The sequence below is a fragment of the Vanacampus margaritifer genome, chromosome 2 (assembly GCF_051991255.1).
Source record: "Vanacampus margaritifer isolate UIUO_Vmar chromosome 2, RoL_Vmar_1.0, whole genome shotgun sequence".
Lineage (NCBI taxonomy): Eukaryota > Metazoa > Chordata > Actinopteri > Syngnathiformes > Syngnathidae > Vanacampus > Vanacampus margaritifer.
In genome coordinates this window covers 12,056,577-12,075,507 of record NC_135433.1, presented here as the reverse complement: position 1 = coordinate 12,075,507, position 18,931 = coordinate 12,056,577, and the positions used below count along the sequence as shown (strand labels likewise).

Sequence of the window (18,931 nt, the reverse complement as noted above, 5' to 3'; positions counted from 1 at the left end):
TGGAAATATAGGAGAGGTCTTGAAAATGAGACGCAGGAAGTCGACTATTGCTACACATCTTGGAAAACCCCACCGAAAAATCTTTTCTTGAAACCACAACAATTAAAAAAAAACACTCATAACCCTCTCTTTGGGTTTACTCTGACTTCTAATACTTCAGTAGATTTAATAGAAGGTACAGCAAACGTCAGATACTTTTCCTCAATATGCCACAAGGTGACTTTACTCTAACTTCCGCCAAAGTTATTTTGTGTTACGAGACCATCAAATGTTGAGTAGTAAGTATTACTTTACTTAAGATTAGTTTTTACTCTGTAACAGTCAACTGCTCATAATGCAAATTCCATCACGCGACATTAACTCATTCACTGCCATAAATTCATTTAAAAAAAAAAAGAGGATTAAAAATTAGGGACAAGAGGCGGTTATCTTTTTTTTAATTGTAATTAATCGCATGACTTCACTAGTTAACTCGCAATTAATCACAAATTTTATATCTGTTCTAAATGTACAATAAAAAAATTCTAAGTTTTCATATTCTTGTTAACAAAAGTGGAAACAAAATGTTAAACTAATAAAAATAGTTAAAATTATTTTTTGACGTTTAAGCCGTCAACGGTAGTGAATGAATAAAATAAAAAAGGAAAGAAAATTATAAAAAAAATTGGGCTGTTAGGCAATTAAAGTTTTTAATCGTAATTAGTCTCATGACTTCACTACTTAACTCGCAATTAATCACAAATTTCATATCTGTTCTAAATGTACAATAAAAAAAATCTAGGTTTTCATATTCTTGTTAACAAAAGTGGGAAAAAATGTTTAACTAATAGAAATTATTAAATTACAATTATTTTTTGACGTTTATAGCCGTCATTGGCAGTAAATGAGTTAATAGAGGAAAAATGTATGTTGAATAAAAACAACTTGGAAGTGTAATGAATTGCATCTCACTTTTAAGGTTCTACTATATTCTAGAACATTCCCACTGAACATTAAAATGATGAAATTACTCAATAGAGGGAGACTTGACCGTGCTTTAATCCAGCGTTTTACAGAATTTATTAAAGCAATTCTTTTCTTTCAGTGATTACAAAGGATTAAGTGGATTATTGGTGAGAATGCTGAGACAAGGAGTCATATTGCGCGTCAAACGTATTTACTGTTCTTACTTTTCCGCTTGCTTTAATCTTACGTAAGAGCATCAACTCTTGTCAAGGGATTTACAGTCAGACAAAGAGCAAAATGTGCAGCTCATTATTCGTGTGTGTGTGTGTGTGTAGATTTTTTAATTTTTTTATTGGACTTGATCTGTTACATGACTTTGGCGACAATTAGTGTGCAATTAAGGCTCAGATGTCACACCCGTGCTGCGAAAAGGAATCAGCATCTCTCAGCATTCATGTGACATTGTTAGATGATGTTGATGAGGATTTTTTATTTTTGTATTTATTTCCACATTTGTTTTTATATTTATTTGTATTTTCGGGGTCTCATTTTTATTTTATATTTACTTTTTGAATTATATATTTTTTATCTGTTTAAATTTTGACTTTACTTTATTTATTTATCACTTACATTTTTTTATTTTGACCATTTTTGGGTCCTCCCTAATTAAATGTTTTTTTTCCTTCCCTTTCTTATCCTGTTGCAGGAAAGTGGAGCAACTTTTCCACATGTGCGACCGAATGGCCATCTACTTCTTCATAGCGGCCTCCTACTCTCCCTGGTAGGTCCGTTGATGAGACAAATAACACCATGATGCGATGTGACGGGTGACTGAGGTCACGGCGGAGGCGCTGTGACGTTTGCGCGACGTGTGCCGACAGGTTGATGCTAAGGGAGCTGGGCCCGTGGGCGTGCCATATGCGCTGGCTGATCTGGGTCATGGCTTGTTTCGGGTCCTTTTATGTCTTCTTCTTCCACGAGAGGTAACACAATCACACTTTGAGTACCTGTCGTGTGGCTGGAAGCAAAAAACGGAATCAAAGGTGCTGAATAACAGACGAATTGTCCTTTGGCGGTTTCTACTGGCAGGTACAAGCTGGTGGAATTGCTGGGATATGTGGCCATGGGAGCTGTTCCTGCTTTGGTCATTCTGTCTATGGTTAGTATTGGACGTTTGTCTTTAACTCATTCAGTGCCATTGACGCCTATAGATGTCAAAAATTAATTTAAACTATTTCTATTAGTTTACCATTTCCCCCCCCCGCTTTTGTTAACAAGAGTAAGAAAACCTAGAATTTTTTTATTGCACATTTAGAACAGATATAAAATGTGTGATTAATTGTGAGTTAACTATTGAAGTCATGCGATTAATTACAATTAAAAAATTTAAATCACCTGACGCCCCTAATTTTTAATAAACTTTTCTTCATTTTTATTTTTTTTCTTATTTTTTTTCCTTTCAGGAGAGCTCATTATTGACATCATCATTGCTCTCCTTTTTAAAAAAAAAAACAAATAAATTAAAAAAATTTAATAAATGTTTTTTTTCCTTTTTTTTTTAAATATATATACATATATATACATATACACACACATATATATATATATATATATTTTATTTTTTGTATGTGGGTGAGCATGTGCGTGCGTGCGTGTGTGTGTATTCATCAGTTCACCATTAAAAAAAAATCCCATACTAATAATATAATATAATAATAAATTGCCAAATGCAGAAACATCAATGTAAGTTATCACGATGTAGTGGCTCTCGCTAACAGACAGAATTAAGTAACCAGAATTAGGTTAAAAAATTCTATATACGTAGACCATGTTTCTATAAATTTTGATATTTGGTTTTTATTTGAGGCAGATATTTTTTCCATTAAAATGTGATTTATGAGGAGGTTAGACCATTGGTCGATATCCAGAGTTTGTTTATTTTTCCAGTTAACAAGAATTGTTTTTTTAGCGATAGTAAGGGCTACAAGTGTAGATTGAAATTGTTTACGTGGTAAGTCAGTTGTTGTTAGGTCACCTGGCAAACACAAGTTTGGCAATAAAGGTATCCTACAGTCCAAAATAGCGGAAAGTTTTTCTAAGACTTTAGTCCAGAAATACATAACCAGAGTACATAACCATTTTTTTTTTAAAGATTTAAAAAAGAAAAGATTACTAAAAATGAGGGGCGTCAGGCGATTAAAATTTGTCGCATGACTTTACTAGATAACTCATGATTTTATATCTGTTCTAAATATACAATAAAAAAATGCTAGGTTTTCATACTCTTGTTAAAGTGGATTTTTTTTTAACTAATAGAAATAGTTCAAATGAATGTTTGACGTCTATAGCCGTCGATGGCAGCGAATGATTTAAAAAAAAAAAGATAGAAAAAAAAACAGGCATCTCCTGTTAACCAGTGAAGCGTTTTTCCTGCTATTGTACAGCATATCACACACTGTCAGTATTTACGCAACTGAACAGTCTGTATTGCTCGTTTTAGCCTGACAAATAGTTCGGTGTGAAAATGGTGCATTTCAGCAGCAGCAATATGAATTTGGTGTTGCGCCATTTGTCATGAACAGATCCCTAACCCTAACCCTAACCGTAATCCATGTTGGAGCAGTATCCCAGCCATAATGATACTCAAATAAATACCAATAACATTAATAAATACTTAAATAATATACACTGACCAACAACATTGTAGCATTCATTGATGTAATCTAGCCACTCTCTCTTGGTTCTTCCTGTTTGTTTGCACCTTCAATTATGTCAGACGGTTGTTTTGATGAGTCTATGGTCTGGCATTCTGCAGATATGACAAAAGTAGGGGTGCTCCGATCACAATTTTCTGGCCGATCACCAATCCCTGATCTTTAAAAAGTCTGACCTGCCGATTCTGGTTTCGTTTCGCAAAAAGTACCATGCACCTTCAATGTTTCAATCTAAGGCTACGTTCACACTGCAGGGCGTGATGCCCAAATCGGACTTTTTGTTAAATCCGATCTTTTGTACACCGGTGTCCAACGGAAGTAAATATTGTCCCGACTCGCAACGTTTCACCTCCAGCCAAGTCACTGAGGCAAGCGACTTTTATGAGTGTCATATGCAAATTTAGCTGTGCCAACACATCCTACAGATTGGTGGACTGGTGGACTCGTTTGGCGGACGTGTTAGGATTTTGATTCATGTGTCTTGTCTGCATACAATGTATGCCATACATTATGCAAATTAAGCTGTGTGAACGCCCCCGCTCCTGGTTGGTGGACTGTTTTCACGCTCGCTGCTGGTTGGCTGCTATCCTCGGCTTCCTTGTGCGTCAGTTTTGAATGTGCTGTTTACAAACAGCAACAGAAATCGGACTTATTTTTTCATCTCATGCCGCCAGAGTAGCGAGGTTGAAATAAGTAATAGAAATATTTTGGGGAAATGAGGGGACACTCCTCGACCTCCTGATTTCATTGAGTGTCTACCGAAAATGACGTTGCGTCATCGCCTTTGTGATGAACCGTCTGCAGGGCTGAATTTCTACAATCGCCACACATGTCAATGTCATGCTTCATGTTTTAAGTGTGATTAAATTAAACCAACAAACAAACAATCTGAATTGGGGCATCACGCCCTGCAGTGTGAACGTAGCCTTAGTCATCTTAGCAGGAGAGGACAGTGGCGGACTTTTTCAGACCACTGAGACGACATTGTTTTTATTTTATCGCCCATAATCCCGCTCTCCCATTACCTCATTGTTCAATATCTATGAGTGAACCCATCTTGTATGTTCAGCACACGTCTGCACCATTTCTTTAAAACATTTAGGATTGGTGATGGGACTGTTTTTTTTTTTTTAAATTTATTATTTTTTATATTTTAGGATCCAGGTAATTTACACTGTCGTTTAGCAATAGTTTCAGGAAGAAATATAACGCCAACCGTTTCTAATATTTTGTGTTATGCAACCAAAACATTAGAATGATGCTCTTAATATGAATCAGCAAATTACATCACAATACTAATATATTGTAAATATCTTTCTGACAGTGTCTATTGTGATGGTTCACCCGTTATGTACTATGATTTACAGTCTATCAGTGATTCCCAAAGGGTTGGTTCACAATCCGATGAGATCCAATAAAATCTTACAGAATATATTTCAGAATGACACTAAAAATTACATTTCTTTCCTATTAGTCCGCTAATGTCTTTGAATTATTATACACAAGATGACCCAATAAAATAGCTGAATTCTGTCACTAATGAATCCTCAGGTGGACCATGCAGGTGTGTGTGAACTTGCCACGGGAGGGTTCTTCTACGTAGTGGGCGTGGTCTTCTTCAAGAGCGACGGCTTTGTCCCGTTCGCTCACGCCATTTGGCATCTTTTTGTGGCAGCCGGAGCAGGCATTCACTACTACGCCATATGGAGGTACCTCTACTTGCCTCGGCCCCTGCTGGAAACGTCCAGGTGACGGTGAGCCGTTCTCACGCCGACAGGAGTTACTGTCTGAGAAATCACCAGCTGAGTGGTGAAAATAAAGTGGTCTTAAATAAATAGCTTGGAAGCTATTTGATAGGTCAGAGATGATAAACCTGACTGCTCTCAAAGATGATAAAGCACAGTGGATTTAACATGAATCACTATTTATGTTTCTATAATCATTTTTGGAAGGACCAATAGTAATAAAAGTAATTTTGCTTCATCACCTCATACTGTAGGTACAGCATCCATTTGCAGAGATGTTCAGATGGCCAATATTTGGTCAAATAAGGACACTAGAATACATTATCCTGAGTTTTATCTTGATTCACCTGCACTAAGTCCAAATGTGTAGAACATCTGTTTTTAATGTATGTATACTGCTCACATCCATGTCGTTTTAAGGCAGAAAACACTGCAAAATGATTTCCTTCTCTTGCACTGTGGTGTCCTTTCTACCAACTATGTGCCAAAATTCAACTATTTCAAACTTTTTTTCATCTTGAATAGCTGAATATCATAAATTGCCATAAATTGAATGGCAAGTCAAGCCCACAAACTGCACACTTTGCGCTAAGTTTTCAGTCACTCATTTCAGTTCAAATTTCTAGATAAGCATAACAACATCTGAAGTAGTGAGTCCTAAAAATATTCACAAGTCATAAAAAATTAATGGTATTGAGATGATAGGAGTTAATGAAGACTGCAATCTGGTGTTCTCGATATATTTTACTATATCTTTGTCAAAGTTGTAAGCACTTTCTACTAGTCAATGTCTGTATTTTCAATACTGATCAAAACGTTGTTATACAAACATTTCATTGATTTTCTAACAGGTCAACAGGCTCTGGAGACTTAGGAAATGTTTTGCATTTTAAATACAAATCAGATGATCTATTTTGTAAATGTTGATTTCTGATATGTCACAATAAAGAAGAGATAATATATTACACTGATTGTCATTTGTGATTGGTTTGTCATCACAGCCCTCCATAAATGAAATGATGTATTTACAAAACGTGCAAAAGTCAACCATTTTGGCATAAATTCAGTTTGTATCCTGCGGCGGAAGATTAGAGCATTTGTTTAGCACAACAGTCAAAGATCCTGGGTTTGAATCTTTGTTGGGTACTTTCTATGTGGAGTTTGTTTGTTCTGTTCATACTTTCATGCCTTTACTTCCACATTCCAAAATATCCATGTTAAGTTGATTAAACACTTTAAATTGTCCAGTGGTGTGAATGTATGTGCCCTGCGACTTCTCACCCAAAGTCAGTTGGGACAGGCTCCACAAACAGGATGGCCGCTGATTGTTTATTTGTTTACGTGCTTGTGTCGGGTGCCGGTGAAGTAGGTGTGTGTTGAGCATGTGACGTGTGCGCCTGCGTGAGTCTGGTGAGCGCTCGCAGTTGGAGTGGCATGGCCACGTTGGTGTCTTGGTGCCACTGGGGTGTGGTGACGTGCACTGGTGGGTTCAGGACACTCTGAGCCACACCCGGCGTCTTCAAAAGGGCGCACAACTCCTGCCCCAGAGTTACTATGGAAACAAGGTCCTCTTCGTCATCGCACCAGGAAACGGACCCTCTTCTGGATACGTTCCTCAGCTTGGAGAGGAACAGCGACACCCTACGACGGACACAACAAACATTATATGTTGACGTGTGGATTACAACGGATTCAAAATGTTTAGCATTCCTCGACGACACCTGGGTATCAGGTCATGTGATCGTGACGCCAGCTTAGCGAGGGCGCTCATTAGAGTGGTGATGACGCGAGGGGCGGGGCAGCCAGCTCCAGGGGGCGGGGCAGATGATGTGATTTCAAACAGCACTGCCTCCAAAGTTTCAAAACAGGAAGTGATGAGCCTCACGGAGCAGCGAGAGTCGTATGACACAGAAAGGTACTCCCCAAGCAAGAAAACCTGAAGACAGATCATGCAAGATTTTTATTTTGTATTGAAACTAAAATGCTTTCCATTGGCAAAAGTATTGGGACAACTAGCTGAAAGTGAACAGAAAAAATATCGCAGTTGGTGCTCCTTAGCAACTTCAAATTTCTTCCACTCTTCTGTGAAGACTTCCTACGAAATGTTAAAATGTGAACTCTATTTGGTTCTTCCCAACGATGTTTGATAGGGTTGAGGTCAGGGCTCTTAAGTTGTTCCACACAAAACTATTTCAAACTTGACTTTATGGACCTTGATTTTATGCATTGCAGTGTTTGGTGGTGCATTTGGTACCTGCAGCCAGCACTACTGACTCTAAACTTCCTGGGCAGATTAGATTAACATGGCAACACAAAGAGGCTGAAATCTGGCCAAAAATTTAAAATTCAATATCCACAAGCAAATTGGGAATGAATCAATACAATTTCATGCCCCCCCCCAAAAAAAAAAACACTTCTCCAAATAGTTCCCATGAAGTCGGGACTATAAAATGGTCCAAAATGTCATGTTAAGATGATAAAGCAATCTGTCTGAAACCCCTGACAATTAATACATAATTGAATACCTCCGCATTAAACTCCATGTAGTGAACTTGAAGCTGCAGTATCTGTATGAAACTATTGTGATCCATTTCATTCTTCTTACCACATGTGTGTAGATTTCTTGTTTGCTGTAAACATTGGACGTTGCTCCAGCGAACTCCAGCAGCTCGTGGGACTGGTCAATGACCAAAGAGGGGTGGAGTTTGCACATTTTTAGAAGCTGACAGCTGAACACTCTGCAGGGAGAATGTGTGCATGGTGAAACATACAAATCTCCATGACAAACACTGGATGAGCACTTTTGTTTGCATGTTGAGGTGTACCTGTGTATCTCTGTGATGTATTTAGGAATGTTGAGGAGGAGGCTGCTTCTCTCCAGTAGCACTAAAAGTACTTGGCTTAAAAGTGTTCTGTCGGCCATCTAGAAAAAAAAAAAAAAAGACACATTCGTGAACACATACCTTTTACCTGGTCAAGTAACCTGACATAACATTAGGGAGATAGAACCTAGAAAATAGAAAACTACTGTTAACAGGGATGTGATTTGACCAAAGTGAAATTATCTGAAAATTTAGCCGGGGGTCTGGGGGCCGCTGGCACCCAGCTAGGTCCAGGGCTCATGGGTTTTCCGTGTTTTTAAGTACTTTCAATGCACTCACATGACAAAGAAATAGACAAAACAACAGCATAAATTTTCAATGTATATTGAACTATCCCATATAAAATGGCAGTTTTAGTCAACTCAAAATCAGTCACATTCAAAAACATTGGACTGCCTTTGCTTTTAAAAACTATCACTGAGAATATCATCATATCTAACTAATGTGATTACTAAGTTAACACATAAATAATGTTGAAGAGTTCAAATTTCATGAACAAATAATTGTATCATGACCAAATGAAAAGTAACTCATATTAGAGCATACCACAAATGTCTTTGTTATAGCAGAAGATGTTATCTGTCGGAGTCATGTGCATACACAATGAACTACTTAAAAAAAAAAAAAAAAAAAAAAAAAAAATCGGAATTTTTTTTTTTGGGGGGGGGGGTAAAAAAGCGGAATTCCGCGAATTAGCGGAAAAATCACATCCCTGTGTTAATATTCCCTAAAAAATAAGAAAGTTATAGAGCCTGGGACAGTGATTCCAAACCACTGTGCCACAGGAAAGTGTCCAATTGCATTTAATTGGTCTGCAAATGATCTATTCCTATGGTTACAATTAATATACTAATTACATGCTCTTCCACTAGGTGGTGGAATGTGCAAAATACTCAATTTTTAGCATGGCTGCCATAAAAAAAACAACAACAAAAAACAGAGCAAGTCATCTGTTGAAGATCTCAGTGTTTTTTTCCCCCATTTCTGTAAGTTTATCATCTTCAGATTTCACACTGTAAATGTGCGAGTAAACTGAGGCAAGATCATTATTTCAGTATATATTTTTGCAATATGAAATATGCCTTCGCTCAATAAAGGAAAACACCGCTCTACAATATTTATATTTCTCACTGTGATGACTGTGTTGAAGAAAATGTGCAGCAAAATCGGGACAGTCTGGGCGCACTGAACGACTCTTGGCCAATCGGCAGCCTCAGATAATAGCTCAAGGAGCGTGCTCAGTCGGTCAATTGTATCGCCTGTGGAATACAACACCAAAGCGGTTGTGTTAGCAAATGGACTGTCGGCCGTAGCCTCAATTGTGTAGTCAACACTCAACCCTATACATAATATTTGGGGTAAAATCATTGTGACATCACCTGTGCCTGCTTCACCTCGAAGTAGGAAGAGGAAAAACCCTCGGAAAGATGGATTTCGGAAAGCATCCATTAACGCAAGGCTGCGCCCTCCCGAATCAGAAATGGGCAGACACATTGACCTGCAACATACACACACAAAGTTGGAAAAAACAGGCTTGCCATGACACGACCCTAAGTACCTTTTTCCCCCAAATTTGGCAAATGTTCATCCGTCAAAGGCGCACCTGAGTTGCAAAAGCAGAGTAGCAGAAATACAGGGGAGGTCCAACAAAGTATGCAGCAGCTCCAGTGCAGTACCCAATGTCACCATAGAGGGTAGCAGATCAATAAAGTCATCAATCACTGCAGGGCTGTCCCAAGCGAGGAACTGCAGAAACATGAGAGCAAATGCTGACAATCAAGTTTTTTTTTTCAAAATTTTTTTTGTTTACCTTGAGGAGGTTTGGGAAGTAGCATGTGTACTGGGGAACTCTGAGTGGCGCCGTCTCGAGATTTAGTCGTAAGAAGCGCAGAAGCTCATGTGCCAGGAATGGGTCATTAAAGAGCTCGGCAGGAAACCGACCAAAGACTAAGTTCCATACGCAGTCACAGTCTACAGCAGCCAATTCGCCTGAAGAGAACAATAAAAGACTTTTATTCATGTTTGTGTTTTGGTACGCATACAGTACTCACAAAAAGTTTTGGAAATTCAGCTTTTGGGAGTAATTAATGGGCACTCACTTACATAGCACTTTTCTACCTTAGGTACAAAAAGCCAGTCTCCTCATTTTACCGACCGGGGAGCAAATGGGGGTTCAGTATCTTGCTCAAGGACACTTCAACATTGTCAACACAAGGGATTGAGGATGTTGTGAGACGACCACTCTACCATGAGTGAGCAATGCCAGCCCAGAGAAGGGAGACATTTTATGATGAACCTAAATGCCACCATGACCTTTAAACTTTTGAACACATGTTCAAATGCACAACAAGTGTTTGATCCTTGACTGAACCAATACATTTAAGAGGACATCCATCTCTATTCCAATTGTTAGATGTCGACTTGGTCTCAGGATGTCAAAATGTGAATGATATTATGAAAAGGACTGTTTCAATAACAGTTCGAATTGTACCAAGAAATGTATTGGTCCAATCATGGACTGATTTTGCCATTCAGCTCCTTGTTAGAAAAGCAATGACAAATTATTTAAAAAAATTGAAATAACTGTGAATAAATTACATGAAAAATAAATTCAATCAAATTTATGAAATAAATAAATAAAGAAAATTCTTGTGTTTCTACCATGGGGTGGCAGCATGACAGTGTAAACAACCAGTTAATTTGACGAAGAAGTATGAAAAATAGAGATTGGACGTTTGACACTGAGACTCCGGATCATGTGTCAGCCGAGTGAGACAGACTGCTCGAAACAATGTATCAAAAGCCCCGATCAAACCTCCGTGATCACGTGCTGATGACGTATGCGGCTTTATGCGCGCTAATGAGATACCGGAAATTACGTAACTGATTCAAACCTTTTGGCGCGGTGCCAGCTGTCAAAAGGAGACACCAAACAAACACTGCCTCCCCCGCGCCTACTGCTTTACAGCCTTTTGAGAGAAAACTGACTTGAGAGAGCTTTAGGATGGAGAATTCCAATGCAAGAAAACTATCTCGTGTTTGGCAACACTTTGACGTTGAGCACAAGCACAATTCCCTCATGTAGATATTTGCTTCACTTTATGTTCACCTGGAAAAGTTAGTTATTCGGTATGTTTCCAACAAAAGTACTCCCACAATGATGCATTTAAAGTTTCCAATTATGCATTATTTTTAAATCGTGTGTAGAAGATACAGGCTTGACCCAAGTATTTTCCACCGAGTTGCTATAAGCGCTTCTCCAAGACCCTCAGTCACATCTCCCAAAGACTGATGTTGAAATACTTGTCATCTGGCTTCACAGCGCACTTGTGTCATATCCAAATCATGTTTATAAAAATCGAATGAGTAACAGGACATCACATTGAACCATAGTACTGGTACAGTGTCAAAATATTGCAACACTTCCATGTGTACCTGATGATTGACAGACACAAATGTAAGACTGAATGTACTGGTGTTATGTTGGAATATAAATCAATCAGGCGAATCACTTTGAAGATTATAGCTGCTATGACTCCAGCTGACCACCAGATGTCACCGGTACGATCTATTTTATGGGGCTTTGAAACTTCGACTCTTTTTCCAAATCAATCAGCCGAAAGCCTCAAAAGCTTCACAAGGCTTCATTGTCCCATCTCTAACAAAGAAAAACAATATCCTAGGATTTTTGTGTTCTTTCTTCTTGCCATGTGACTGAAGGCACGCTTCCTTTATGACAAGCCACATTCCATTTTTGTTGTTGCATGGAAGACTATCAGCTAATCCACAACACTGCAGACACCGTGACAAAACAGGGCCAAGAATTGTTTCTACAGAGAAGTTATTTTGGTACTCTTCACTTTGGTGATAAAAAAAATGTAAAAATATATAAATATACAATACCAAAAGGAACCGAACATATCAGCTAAACTATCAGCTAAGAATACATTGGAAAAAGGAAACTGTAGGGTGTGCTATTGTGGGCCACAGCAATTTCTGGACTATAAGCCGCGCCAGCTAAATTTGGGGAATACTCTAATTTGTTACACATATAAGCCGCACCCGACTATAAGCCGCAGGTGTTTTAATGTTACCGCACTGGGTTCTCACTACTTTATTTTCTATAATGAGGGTGCAAACTGTCTCGCTCTCTCTGCCTGACGCTCTTGCGCTTCCTTTATATTGCACCCCCTTGTGATCTGATGGATAAGCCGCACCTTTGTATTAGCCGCAAGGGTCGAATGCAAGTGAAAAAAGTAGCGGCTTGCAGTCCATAAATTACTGTACTTGAAGTATGTGCCCATGTGACCATAATGTTGTTTATACGTGCCATGGTTGAGATAGAACTGTGCCACGGGCAGCAGGACTCTGGCGAATGACAAGTCTGAGCTGAGACGACCAAAAAGCGCCTTGATGCACGGGAACACCCGGTAGACAAAGGACGCATCCTCCATGCACACGCAGTCCAGGATACACACGGCTTCCACCAGACACTAAGGGAGAAAACAAATACAATACATTCATGAAATGAGTTTTACAACATAGCAGATACTATTTTGAAGTTATATTTGTAGTGCCCAACTGTTTTAGAAGCTAATAATAACAAATTGGTGCCATAGAAGTTTCTTGAGCATAACAATCAAAAGTGTGAGTGAAAAAGAAATAGCGCTCACAGCTTTCTGCAGATCTGTATCCGTCTTCTTCTGGGCCTCTGAAAAACAGATCGAAATTGATACATTACAGTCGTCCAAGCATATAGTAACACCAACACATTCCATGACATAGCGTGAATTTACAGAAAAGTAGATAAATCCCACACCCCCAAAAAATCTGTGATCACTCTACACAACAGGCAATTTACGTTCTAAAATGACCAACACCGACAGTAGCACACACATACTGCGATCGCTCTGTTCAATCAGGCGCTGGCAGTACTGGAAGGCCTTCTCTCTTATGCGCTCCTTTGGAGGGAGCAGGCGGCTGGAGGAGGATGTGACGGAAACCATGGAAACCACAGAGCCGTCGATCTCCGACCTATCATCTGTAACCAACAAAGCAGGTCAGAGATCAGAACTCGAGGTGATTCCGAATGTCCACACAGCATTGCAGTGCTGCCATGTTAACAAGTTTGTTGCAATTAGAAAGTGCAATCAGGAGAGGATTTTGCAATTATATTTAATTTAAGTATTTATTGGAGTTTCCAAATTATTGAGTTATGTTAAGTTGTTAAGAAAGCAATGTGAAAGAGAATAAATTTGAGTGTCGTGGGAAAACTTCATTTAATTCAATAGTTCAGTTCAAAAAGGGGGGCAGCACGGTGGGTGACTGGTTAGCACGTCCGCCTCCCAGTGCAGAGGACGTGAGATCGAGTCCGGGCTTCGGCCTTCCTGGGTGGAGTTTGCATGTTCTCCCCGTGCTTGCGTGGGTTTTCACCGGGTACTCCGGTTTCCTCCCACATTCCAAAGACATGCATGGCAGGTTAATTGAACACTCCAAATTGTCCCTAGGTGTGAATGTGAGTGTGGTTGTTCATCTCTGTGTGCCCTGCGATTGGCTGGCAACCAGTTCAGGGTGTACTCCGCCTACTGCCCGAAGCCAGCTGGGATAGGCTCCAGCACCCCCGCGACCCTTGTGAGGAAAAGCGGCTAAGAAAATGGATGGATGGAGTTCAAAAAGGGATTTTCACAACAAGATGGAGTGAATTCATGAATTTGCCTTTTTAGATAGATTATAGCTTGTAGTCAACAAAAACTCAAAAGACGTCGTCACAAGAAGGTAGAACATAAAATAAGCAACAAAATGATTTTAATAAAAGCACGAGGTAGTAATTTCACTTCTGACTTGTATCTTTTCTATTCATTTAATGAACCTGTATCATAAATGTCACTTTTTGAATTGAACTCTTTATTTTAGTTTGTTTAGTCGAAGGTCCTGTGTGACGTACTGAAAGGTCAAAGAAGCAAGTTCTGCTCATGCTGCAACAACAACAGTAAACTTGTTGACAGATATTATTATATATAATGCACATCAATACAGATGTGTGGAATTGATTTTTTTTAATTGGGCTTAAGTAGATAGAAATGAAAAGAATACGGAATGCGAATTAGATTAGTGAAGGGACTTTCATGATTGTCGATATTGCATCAAAAGCAAACCCGAGACAGTGGGAATCTGAAGTTACGTGGGAGTGTTTCTGGTGAGCTCATGCTTAAGATCAAGTGTATTATCAGAGAACGAGCCAAAAGCGCAATAGCTTGTAAGAATATAACTGATTTGGCTTCTTAGATGCACATGCGGAGGACGGTGGGTGGTGGTCAAACGCACTTCTTACCATTAGAAAAAGAGTGAGAGAGCGAGAGACTTAGCTGTAACCTGTTTGCTGAAGATGATAAAAACACAGAGCAGGTCATCTGAAATGGGCAAGGTGAAATGATTTGAGGCTTTAATTCCTCAAATTATAACAATTGATAGTTTGAGGGGGAACTGAGGAAGAAAAATGGATTGAATTGGCTAATTAAAGGCTAAACCCCTGATATATAAATTTGGGTGAACCAGAGGTTATTTTTTTAGATTGTAGTCTATGACCTATAGCCTTGACACCCAGTGTACAAATTAACCCCTAGGCGTTATTGTGACCATTTTTTGGCTTTTTGTTGGTTCTGACCAAGCCATTTTAGAATAAAATACTGCCCACAGGTTAAGTAATACAGACAAATGACACAAGCCATAGTTTGGACACACCTGACTTCAAGTGAACTGCTTTGAATGAATGTTGACTTCATACCAGCGTCTGCTATTGTGCCGACGGGCACAGAGTGGAATGTGAGGAGCCAATGTCGTAGCATGGAAAAAGAGTAAACGTTCATCCACTGGTCTTCAGTGAATCCTTGTCCGACACACAGCACTGTAAAGAAATCTCCTGACACCGTCCCATCCAGCTCTGCAATAGGCAGCGGCTAACGGAACACAGGAAAACAAAAGATATTTGACAAAGTACGAAAGACTTACGTTATTGATATCATCTAAGTGCATACCTGACGTGACCTGGACCCCGTGAAGAATCCTCCTGAGGAAGCCCCGCCCCCTTGTGTGGTGCTCGCATAGCGCAGCCAATCAACGAGCTTTTTACTAAGGAGGGTCATGTTATCTGAAGGAAAACATGATTCACTCACACAACTTCTTGACCAAATCAATTTAGGTGTGCAATTACAAATCTAAAGCGAAAAAAAATAAAAATAAATACTGTTGTGACTGTTACCTTCGGTGAGGCTCTCAGGGCTGTGTGTGAGGATGGTGTTGACAATCGGCAGGGTGAGCGCGAGCAAGTCAGCCGGCCCTTCTGAGGGTCGGTTCTCCAGGCTGCGGAGGAGCTGAGTGCAGAGAGCTGACAGATCATCTCGGGATTGGGCCTGTTGGGAGCAGAATGTGGGCAAAGGTTACTGGTAACTAAGTAAATCTGAAAACACGTGTTGTGTCTACATACAGCGGTAATGTCTCAACGGAATGTCAGGAAAAATGCCAGTAGCATGAATTCATATGAACTCCAAACTAAGAAAAAAATTATACATTTGACTTAAAATGTGCATATTAGAGGGAAAATGAAAAGGTATATTTTCGAGAGTTTAAAATTGTAATTTTACGACTGAAAAAAGTTGTATATTTTCTAAATAAGAAGTCAGTTGTTTTACAGATTTAAATCTCAATTTTACAAGAATATGGTTGCATATTTCAGATTTTTTTTAAAAAGTTGCTTATTTTTAGTGCTGTCAAAGTTAAAGCATTAACTGATTAATTAATCACAAAAAAATATCGCATTAATCATGAATTAACGCAGATTAATCGCACATTTAATTTAGACCATAGATTATCCTTTATCGTGACAGCGGATGGCTACGTTTAAGGTAGCACAGGTTGTTTGAGCAATAAACATAATTACATGCATTAAAGTAAAGAAAGCATTTAATAAATGTTTGCGTATCACATTTAGAATATTTGTTCATGTCAAAATATTGGGGTCATTTTCCCCCCATTTTAAATTATGCAAGTAATTCATTGATTAGCAAAAAGAGGGGGATGAGCGTGTGCAGTGGATAAAAAAAATGTTGAAGACAACCTCATAAGATTAAATGTCAAAAGAATTAACACACAACTGGTGCTCTTCAAATTTGGCGTGAAAAAAATGTTGATAAAAAAGCCTTTTTTTATAAGCGATTAATCGGGATTAATCAAAATTCAAAGATGTGATTAATCTGATTAAAAAATTTAATAGTTTGACAGCTCTAATATTTTTATATTATAATAATAATCTTACAGGAATAAAGTAGCATATTTTCCAAAATAACTTTTTATGTCCAAGAAAAAGATATATATATATATATATATATATATATATATTGTAAATAAAGTCTTTTTGGGAGGCATTTTTTTTTTCAATTAAAGATGTAATTTTATAAATACATAAATATATATCACGGTGGGTGACTGGTTAGCACGTCCGTTTCCCAGTGCAGAGGACGTGAGATCGAGTCCGGGCTTCGGCCTTCCTGGGTGGAGTTTCTATGTTCTCCCCGTGCTTGCATGGCAGGTTAATTGAACACTCCAAATTGTCCATAGGTGTGATTGTGAGTGTGGATGGTTGTTCGTCTCTGTGTGCCCTGCGATTGGCAATTCAGGGTGTACCCCGCCTACTGCCCGAAGCCAGCTTGGATAGGCTCGAGTGTCCCCCACGACCCTTGTGAGGACAAGCGGTTAAGAAAATGGATGAATGAATAATCTGTGCATTTTTAGGATAAAAAAAAGTTTGACCTTTTGCGATTAAAGTAATAATATTACGTAAATAAAGGTGTATATTTTCAAGTGTTCTTACAAGAGTAAAGTTGTATATTTTCGAGAATAAAGTCAGCATTTACATGAGTCAATTTGATATTTTAAAGAAAATAAAGTCCTAGAGTTTCATGATATATAAATATTTCTTGTTAAAATTAGACATGGAATTATTTGAGAATTAGTATATACATTACATATATAAACATTAGTATAGGTTTCAAAAATACAGTGACAGATACAGCAAAATAGGACATCAGCACACCTGCAGGAGCAGCAGGGCAGCTGTGTGACTGTTGAGTGGACTGTTGCTGTCCTGGCCGTAGTTCACTGCCTGACCAGCGAGGGGGAGCGTCTCTCTGAGCACAGCCGAGCTCAGCACTTGCAGCTGCTCCACAGGGGAAGAGAGGAGCAATAGAAGCCTCTTCTGAAGCTCAGGGGGCAACCTTTGGTGTAGAAAACAGAGGCTTCATCAGACAAGTGCATAGGGAAGGGCTATTTTGGGAAATTAGAGGACAATGTGCATTCGGAAACAAAGGTGGAAATGTTAGTTTAAGTACACATAATGGTGTAAGCAACTCCTGCGCTAGTTTTGCGACTTTTGCATCCATTGAACTTGTGAGTTTCCGCTTGCATTTATTTCCAGGATATCAGAATAGCCTCTCGAAGCTGCTGCTGGTTGTGATGAGGCGTTTAAGGATAATTCTTGCACTTTGAGGTTTGTCCTGGTTGAGATTTTTAGGGTTTGTAGGCTGCCACGAGACACAATACCTTCACCATGTATCATTCTTCCGGCCAACAACAAACAATTCTTGTAAATAAGGCCACAGATGGGAAATATATTACTTCCTTGAATCTGTCGTTATCGCTGATTGCTTGTTTATGTCACTTATGTCCCTATTTGTGTCACCTAATAAAGACTCCAGGTGTCCAGTGAGATAATCATTTATCAAATTATTCAACAATTTTAATAATTGAGTAATCGTTAAACTAAAAGCCATTGTTTAACTCAAAATTGTCATGATGTGATGATTATATGTGCTTATCACTTAAGCCATTTCTCCCTTCTTCTTTTTTTTACTGGATAAGCAAAATGGATGTCTCTTCAAAAATATATGTTTAGATGACCAACTTCTTCTATTGTTTTCTAAATAACAGGGGTAGAACTACTTGCCCCTAGGAACAAATTGCCCTGCTCTCTAACTCAAGTACTGTACTGCAGTTACCAGAAAACTCGGATGAGTGTTTTAAAGACATGGAGTTAGGGAGAGTAACACTTACGTTCTGGTGTACTTGGTGGCAGAGAGGATGAGGCGCAGTCTTTCCAAGGAATCAATAGTCTCGTGACCATGTTCTTTCCCTTGGAGCAACTTGATTAATCTAATGTAAAACTTCTGCAGCTCAGACTCCTGGATCTCCCTAGAAAGTTGAAACCCTCATCATATATTTAGTGACATTTAAGTTACATTTTATGTTGCAAATCAGAAGAAAGGTGAATGCTACTTCTCTATAACCTAAACAGTGACAAAATCACATTCACGAAAAACATATGAATAGAACATGTGCGTGAATAGCTGCTACAGTGACTCACCTTGCTTGTTTAATTAAGCTTTCCGAACCGTGAGAGTACATATTGGTCATAAACCTGCTAGTTATCTAGCTAGCTAGCTTCTGCATGAAGCGGAAGATAAATAGTGCAGCCCTGACACGTCCCGACTGCAACATGCTACATTTCAGATTCAGTTCCGTTTTCTGGTGTACAGTTTTTAACACATGTATAGAAAGTGTAACATAACATACATTAAAAAATAAATAAATAAAT

The 18,931-nt window shown here is 38.8% G+C and overlaps 2 protein-coding genes across 3 annotated transcripts in view; one reads left to right on the top strand and one right to left on the bottom strand.

Moving 5' to 3' along the window:
• The window catches only part of mmd2a (monocyte to macrophage differentiation-associated 2a), an 18,297-nt gene extending 11,928 nt beyond the window's left edge, over positions 1-6,369 (top strand). Inside the window, 4 exon segments of the mRNA XM_077557027.1 lie at positions 1,652-1,726; positions 1,827-1,928; positions 2,035-2,104; positions 5,211-6,369. Of these exon segments, the coding sequence (XP_077413153.1) occupies positions 1,652-1,726; positions 1,827-1,928; positions 2,035-2,104; positions 5,211-5,411 (448 nt within the window). The 3' untranslated portion in view covers positions 5,412-6,369.
• ap5z1 (adaptor related protein complex 5 subunit zeta 1) lies at positions 6,131-18,824 on the bottom strand. Of its 2 annotated transcripts, XM_077557025.1 has the most exons (18): positions 18,701-18,824; positions 18,391-18,528; positions 17,375-17,555; positions 15,545-15,695; positions 15,321-15,433; positions 15,071-15,242; positions 14,618-14,665; positions 13,187-13,327; positions 12,960-12,997; positions 12,617-12,779; positions 10,097-10,275; positions 9,890-10,032; positions 9,666-9,784; positions 9,418-9,545; positions 8,230-8,327; positions 8,010-8,142; positions 7,126-7,340; positions 6,131-7,045 (listed from the first exon to the last, which is right to left on the bottom strand). In XM_077557025.1, exons 1-18 carry the CDS (start codon positions 18,748-18,750, stop codon positions 6,742-6,744), a joined length of 2,514 nt encoding a protein of 837 aa, XP_077413151.1. In that variant the 5' UTR covers positions 18,751-18,824; the 3' UTR covers positions 6,131-6,741. The 2 variants fall into 2 exon arrangements, with proteins under 2 accessions (XP_077413151.1, XP_077413152.1); XM_077557026.1 differs by lacking the exon at positions 14,618-14,665.
• Positions 18,825-18,931: the final 107 nt, after the last annotated feature.